This window comes from Brassica oleracea, chromosome C3 (assembly GCF_000695525.1).
Source record: "Brassica oleracea var. oleracea cultivar TO1000 chromosome C3, BOL, whole genome shotgun sequence".
NCBI classification, from domain to species: domain Eukaryota; kingdom Viridiplantae; phylum Streptophyta; class Magnoliopsida; order Brassicales; family Brassicaceae; genus Brassica; species Brassica oleracea.
In genome coordinates, this window is record NC_027750.1 from 56,917,108 (window position 1) to 56,924,339 (window position 7,232).

At 35.6% G+C, this 7,232-nt stretch overlaps 2 protein-coding genes across 2 annotated transcripts; one reads left to right on the forward strand and one right to left on the reverse strand.

Moving 5' to 3' along the window:
* Positions 1-596: 596 nt before the first annotated feature.
* Positions 597-2,093, reverse strand: LOC106328675 (protein PHLOEM PROTEIN 2-LIKE A1-like). Its single transcript, XM_013767165.1, has 3 exons — positions 1,813-2,093; positions 1,441-1,559; positions 597-1,211 (listed from the first exon to the last, which is right to left on the reverse strand). Exons 1-3 carry the CDS (start codon positions 1,990-1,992, stop codon positions 830-832), a joined length of 681 nt encoding a protein of 226 aa, XP_013622619.1. The 5' UTR covers positions 1,993-2,093; the 3' UTR covers positions 597-829.
* Positions 2,094-3,787: 1,694 nt separating this feature from the next.
* On the forward strand, positions 3,788-5,613 carry LOC106329016 (peptidyl-prolyl cis-trans isomerase FKBP17-1, chloroplastic). Its single transcript, XM_013767578.1, has 4 exons — positions 3,788-4,136; positions 4,213-4,335; positions 4,731-4,847; positions 5,262-5,613. The coding sequence occupies exons 1-4, from the start codon at positions 3,849-3,851 to the stop codon at positions 5,388-5,390; spliced, it is 657 nt and encodes a 218-aa protein (XP_013623032.1). The 5' UTR covers positions 3,788-3,848; the 3' UTR covers positions 5,391-5,613.
* Positions 5,614-7,232: the final 1,619 nt, after the last annotated feature.

Here is a 7,232-nt window from a genome sequence, read left to right on the forward strand (position 1 = left end):
CTTACAAGGCTGGCACATTTTGTATCCAAATTAAGTATTCTTACTACTGAATCGTTCGACTACCAACCATACCAATCAAATCCTAAATAAAAAAAAAATCTGTTCGGATACATTGTTTTTTCTGCATTTGGTTAAAACAAAAATCCGAACGATTTCACATCTATACTGTTTGCTCTCATACAATATATATATATATATATTTTTTTTTTTTTTAATTAACCGCAGTGTCCGACGACCGAGGTCAACCGACCATTCTGTGGCTCCTGGAGTGCAATTAAATTATCTGGTGGCCAACAAGATACATAATAAATTTTCATTTTTTTTACGAAAATGGGTTAAAACTGGTCTATTAAAGACATAGACCTAATTCCCGGGAGGGAGGTGCAGCCCACGGATAGACCATTTCCCAGATATTTAAATGGGTCGAAATGCAGTAGCTCATATCCGTGTAAAGTGACCAGAGAAATGTGACTTAGCTTCGTATGGCAGGTGCATCGAACCTGAAATGTGCTGACATCTCAAGCCCTTCCCCTTGCCACTTGACCACGAGTTTCCGGTCCATAATAAATTTTCTTTGATCGATCATTTTTATTGAATACATGCACTCAAACTTGAATTTAAAACTTAGAACATTACAACACCAAATTTCGGTTTTGGTTTTATTCAACACCAACATCAAAGTTGTTATTTAAAGTAATAAAACGATAGATCAACCTTATTATATATACACACAGACGTTCCTCATATATATATGGTATATATGATGTGAAATATAAATAAAAAATATCCACTGGTGTATATGGATCTTCAAATGTTTTTATATCCCATATTAATTATTGTACTTGGGACGAATAGCAACACCTTTGAGGAAGAGCCCTTTCTTCCAAACACCAGCCGCATGCTCATACATTGAGAAGATGATCTCTCCGACGGAATCTCTCTCATGCTTGAACTCTCCGACTTTAATATCGACCCATTGATACCTCGGTTGTTCTCTTAAACTCACTTTTTTCTCTTGTGGTTTGTCCTTACCGTTAGGCAACACTAGCTTTACGTTCACCGGCGTGTCCCATCCGTAGGCAGGATCCTCTAGCTTCATCTTAAAGACCACCTCGTACGTAATCCCAGGAGTGAGATTACTTGTGTCGAATTTGCCCGTGATGTCGAGCCAACACACGTTATTCAATTCCGCAGCTTCTACACCTTTCTCGCTTTTAAGATTCACAGGCGGTTTATATATGTTAGTAATAATACAAAGTAATATAAATACCCGTTGAAGGGTGCATATGTAACATAGATTAACCGGTACGATAAATTCTCCGAGTTTGATCGATTAATCTAAGACCAAAAAAATATTTTCAATAGTTCTAATAGAAATACGTACAGGTCATGTGGTTAAACTATTCATAGTGCTGGGTTGTTAAACTACACGTATCTTACTTTGGTGAGTCGTTGGGAAGCCATGTCCAATAGTTGGGGTCATCAGACCAAGTGATAGAGAGTTTCCTTGGAAAGATCATGAAGCAATTGATGTTTCTGTCGTCCACCCAATATTTGATCTGTTCAATATTTTATAAGAATATCATCACAAGATTCACAACATGTGAATTTAATGAGCTTTAACAAAATAAAAACGAATTAATTAATTGATTTATCCCATTTTCATTTCCTTCGAAAAAATTAACATTTGGATACTGTTAATCTCGTCATTCAGTACTTATCTTATATGATATATTATCTTTAATTTTTTTAAAATTATATGGATGTACCTTCAAGAAAATTGTAGAGCAAAAAAAAGAAAGAAGCACCAACCAGTTTTTTCAAGAGAACACCAGAACGTAGTTGTTCGGTGGAAGGGGGGATTGGAAGATCTGCGTCTCTGAGAATGGTCTCATAGTTATGTGGTTTCTTCGTCTCATAGTTAAGTGGTTTCATCGCCTTATCTTCCACCGGAGATTGAATCGGTACCCACCTTGCCTGAATGGTAGACATCTTCTTTGTAAACTGTCTTTGAGCAAATTATCTTTGCTGAAAAAGCTTTGCAATTTACTTGTTTTTCTAGATGTGGTATCTCGGTTTACAAATTGACAAATAAATTGTTCTAAATATATAGACGTAGGGAAAGGGGTTTAAGAACTTATTCTATTTTGTCATGCTTTATTTCCGTCTCTCTTTTTTTTTTATGATTCTTATTAGTAACCGGGCATATCGAACCGGAAATCAATTAAACTGTTCTCATACCGCGCAGAAAGTTGGACTTTGTTTGTTCACTAAGAAACAAAGGTGTTGGTGTTCGAACTAAGGTGTATGTGTTCGAACTTTGAGATGTTTTTTATTTCTTTTTAGATGGCGAGGTGGTTTGCTATGCCAATTGAACTAGCAACACCGATTATCAAATGATTAAAATATTTTAATTTAAAATTACGGTAGTATAGTCAATATTAATATACATTGAACTAAAAAGGGTCGAGTTTTTGAAAATTAATAATCATTTAAAATCGTTGGCCTTTTAACTTTAAAAATATAACTGATGGAGTTTTCTGTAGATCGAATGAATATATTCTAACATGTCAATATAAAGAATATTATCTAGTTCTTTGTTTAGGAATATATACTACTTAGCTCAACACTAGTGCTTAAAAGTAAGTGGTATATTGGAGAGCACTAATACTGTAAATCAAAATTTATTTATGAGCTCTAGAGCTAGGTACATAAGAGACTTCTAGGCTTCTAGCTGTTCAACAAGTTTGCAGTCTTTCTTTTGATTTGGTTAACATTAGATTTTTTATAAAGTTTTTGGCATAGTGTTTATATAACAGAAGATTACGAAAGAACAAAAAGAAAGAGAAAACTATTTTTTCAGTCTGATACAATTTTTAACTTTGTTTTAAATTCATTTTAACAAACGTTTCTTTAATCTGAAAAAGAGTTCAGAAATGTATTTTCTATTGCTGTTTCTTATTCTTGTCTCATGTCTGGGAGAACTTCATTAAATAAATTTTATGTTACAAAGTGTTACAAAACTTACAATTTAGCCATAGGGAAATTAATCCAAACACATTTTCTACTAATTTTTATCCATTTTACAGTAAAAACAGTTATCTTTGAACACACTAAATCTGAAAAGAGAGATAAATTTTGTTACAAAAAGATAAATTTACATGTCCATTAGCTAGCCTAAATCAAACTGTGCATGTGTTATGAAATACCTTTGGAGTCTGAGACTTTACCAGTAGATTGCTGACTCCATTACTCTATAATCCATTCAATTTTGTTATAAAAGTGCACAAGAAAAAGAAAGATATTCCTGCATTGCTATATATTTTTTCTGTGGGTTTTAAGGTTTTACACAAAAATTAAGAAAATACTAAATTTTATGTAATTTGTCTTAATTACATAAAAGTAGCATTAAATAAATTAGTTCAACCAATAAAAAATATAGCATTTTTAAATTGGTTATATATTTCAAATGATATTAAATTTTATCTAGAACAATAAAAACATCATGGAAAACAAAATTATTAAACACGATTTAAATTGATACGGAGGAAGTAAATGATTTTTTTTCGAGGACATTACTATATAAAAGTTACATATATGTACATATTTAAACATTGCAATATAAAATATAGATATACAGATTTTACATTTAACAAAATAAAGAAAGAATTTCATTTTTTATATAATTCTTGTGTCCACTAGTTTTGCTGCAACCTTCGTTAATCCTAATCCTATCACATTCCATCCACTTTGGACTGTGACGTCTACACAACTCCACACAGCTAGAGAGAGAATATGTGCCGTGCCCTTCATTTCCATCTCGTATTTAATAAGAGGATAAAAAGAAAATGATTCGGTGCTTCGCGCGTGCACCTTTCATCGACACCGTCCATTTCGCATCTCCACCATCCATCACCATCTCCGCATCTCATTCTCCCGCGACGTCATCGCCGTCAGTATCAGCATCTAGAAGAGAAATATCTCTATCCATTATCGCCGTCGCGTCTTCCATCATCTCCTCCGGTTACTTCTCTTCTCCGGCACGAGCTGAGTTCTCTGAAATCCCTAACTCCGGCGGAGTTAAGAGTCTCGACCTCCGAATCGGCGACGGTGAAGTCCCCATTGAAGGAGATCAGGTCTGCGCTTTGTAAATTATAGATTTATCAAAAAGAAAATGATTTTTTATATTTTTTTTTTATTGGGAAGTGTTAGGTTGCAATACATTACTATGGGAGATTAGCTGCGAAGCAAGGATGGAGATTTGATTCAACGTATGATCATAAAGACAGTAGTGGAGACTCTGTTCCTTTTACATTCATCCTTGGTTCTACCAATGTAATGAAACTTATCTGCTTCCGTTTAGTATAATCCAATCATGTGTTCCCATAAAGTTCAGATTTTTTGACTCAAAGGTGTGACCTTTGAAATATTTGCTTGCTTCTAAGTATTTAATCCAACCTTGTGTTCCTATAAAGTTCGGTTTTTGATAACATGGGTCTTGAACATTTTGTCTCAATTTGAAAACCCATGTTATAAAAACATTCGCTTGTTGGGTCTTGAACAAAGAGATTTTAGTTTCTGTTTGTGCTTGAAATCTAATTGGTATGAGGTGTTTGAAGCTGCTACAAGGCTTTGTGAGGATTAACATTACCCTGCTTTGATTATATGATGTTGTTTTTTGATCTCTTTTGACCAAAGCTGGTTCTACGCTGATGATAACTGATGTGCAGGTTATTCCGGGGATCGAAACAGCTGTGAGGTCGATGAAAGTAGGAGGGATTCGTCGGGTGGTTATACCTCCGTCTCAAGGCTACCAGAACACATCACAAGAACCTCTCCCACCAAATGTATGTCCTTCTCTCTCCCTCTCCTTATTCTTTTTTATGTAATGATTCAAGTCCCTACTTCATAGTCAAATGTTATTGCTAAGAGTCCCACACTGATTACCTTTGGGCTAGCTAGTGCCTTTAAGCTAGTATGGGAGAGTTTGGCATGCTCTAGGGTTCTACACTTGGCTCTTTATCAACATATCACTGTGATAAGTGACATGTTTCGTATTGTTGTAACTAAGATTAGTATTAATCCGTTTCAAGATTGAAACTTTCAGAAAACCAATCATACAAACGTAGAATTGGTTTCTTTAGAAACTATATATTGTTAAGAGATCACAAATATTGTGTGCATAAACATATAATTATAATTCAAGATTAGTTTCATCAGTATTCTTTGTTTTTCTCTTGTTGTGTGTGTTTGTTTCGCAGTTCTTTGACAGACAAAGACTCTTCACGACTATCTTTAACCCAACACGTCTTGCCAATGGTGAAGGCTCTACTCTTGGAACCCTCGTTTTCGATATCGAACTCGTCAGTACCAGACGCCCTAACCGATGATTCATACAGCCAGCCATTCATTCTCTTCGGTTGTTTCTTGCTGGACAAGATATCATAAAACATAAAATTAAAATTAAACAAAATCTTTCTTTAACCCACTCAGATTAGTTGTAACTCGATGTGCACCTCAGTCCCAATCTATGATTATAGTATTATCCACTTGAATGAATGTTAAATGTAGTTTGAGTAGTAAATAAGTAGAGTAAAATCATTCTTTAACCCACTCAGATTTAGCCAGTCATGAAGAACAATGTTGAAAAAGTTCTCCACATTTTCAGAATATATAATTTTTTCTTTTCTTTATTTTCCTGTTTTGTCTTTCCTCCTTTTCTATTCCTCTTTTGAAATGAAGAGTAACAAAATAAACAGTATATCCAGTGAAGTAGAAACTCAAAAACACAAGTTGGAAGGGATCTCATTCTTGAGAGCCAACCAAAACACCACTCACAACCACAATTCCAATAAACAACATACTACTTGTTCCTAAAGACAGCACTCATACCACTATTTCAGCAACTTGTTGTCCCCGTTTATTTTAGATAACACATTATACTCAAAAGTATTATATCCACCTAAAGACTCATAAATGGAGAATCATAAGAATCCAGCGAGTGGACCTACCACATCAGCATGTTTTATAGTGATTACTGATTGGGATCAGCATATTAGTTGTCGAGTGAGTGATTAACGCGAAGAACAGAGTAAAACAAAGGATTTTGACTGAATAATACTTTTCTCATTAACTTTCATAAACGACATACATCATCATCTTATAGTTATCATAGGAACAATCTAGAATGACGACAGCTCTTATAGTGAAAACTAATAGGGACAGCTGTAAAGGTTCTCTCAGCTTCACCAATGGATAAAAGGACATCAAACTTGTTATGTAGCTCTACGGTCTGTCTTACTTGCAGGTACATTTGGAGAGGAAGATGACAACCGTTGGTGACTTAATTCCATGAGCTCATCTGCATGGCTGCTGGAATATGACAAGTCTCAATGAGCCCAAGAGCTACTTGCTCCCTAATGTAATGATAGTCTGTGTCAAAGTGCTTGGACCAGTTGTGGAGAGCAGGATTTGCACTGAGATACATAGCCGACAAGTTATGACAGAGTAACACAGTAGAATTCGGTTGTGAAACTTCAAGATCACGTAGTAAGTAAGATATCCAAGTGATTTCTTGAGCTGTAGACCCAAGAGCTCTATACTCGGCTTCTGTTGATGATCTTGACACTGTGTGCTGTCTTTTAGCGGACCATGAGATCATATTAGGGCCAAGGAGAGTGCAAAAGCCAGTTGTTGAACGGTGCGTTTCCTTGTAACCTCCCCAGTCACTGTCACTGTATGCAGAGAGTTCCAGTCCATTGTTTTTATTGATGTGAAGACCCAAGTGCAGAGTTCCTTTGATGTAACGAAGTACTCTCTTCAACAACCCAAAATCTGCCACTGTTGGCTGATGCATTCTTTGACAAACACGGTTGACTGCGTATTGAATATCAGGTCTTGTAATAGTCAAATACTGCAACTTTCCCGCTAAGCTTCTGTAGTAGGATGGTTCTTCAAACAAGTCAGATGGATGGTCTTCTATTGTAACAGGCAGAGGGGTTGGCATTGGGTTGCAGTCAGACATAGAAGCTCGGTGTAAGATGTCTCTTGCATACGCTTGTTGGTGAAGGAAAATGCCATCTTTGTACTGTTGCATTTCCATGCTAAGAAAGTACTTAGGTGTTCCCATATCCTTCATAGCAAACCGAGAATTCAGAGCAGAAAACAGCTCATGTAACAGATCATCGCAGCTTCCGGTAAGTAATATGTCATCGACATACAACAAGAGTACC

Bases quoted from the DNA above. Each gene is read 5' to 3' on its own strand.
- LOC106329016 (XM_013767578.1), top strand. From the start codon at position 3,849: ATGATTCGGTGCTTCGCGCGTGCACCTTTCATCGACACCGTCCATTTC. The intron at 4,336-4,730 runs GTAATGAAACTT...ACTGATGTGCAG, and splicing joins TCATCCTTGGTTCTACCAAT to GTTATTCCGGGGATCGAAAC. The intron at 4,848-5,261 runs GTATGTCCTTCT...TTTGTTTCGCAG, and splicing joins AAGAACCTCTCCCACCAAAT to TTCTTTGACAGACAAAGACT.
- LOC106328675 (XM_013767165.1), bottom strand. From the start codon at position 1,992: ATGTCTACCATTCAGGCAAGGTGGGTACCGATTCAATCTCCGGTGGAA. The intron at 1,560-1,812 runs GTTGGTGCTTCT...AATATTGAACAG, and splicing joins GTGTTCTCTTGAAAAAACTG to ATCAAATATTGGGTGGACGA. The intron at 1,212-1,440 runs GTAAGATACGTG...GAATCTTAAAAG, and splicing joins CTTCCCAACGACTCACCAAA to CGAGAAAGGTGTAGAAGCTG.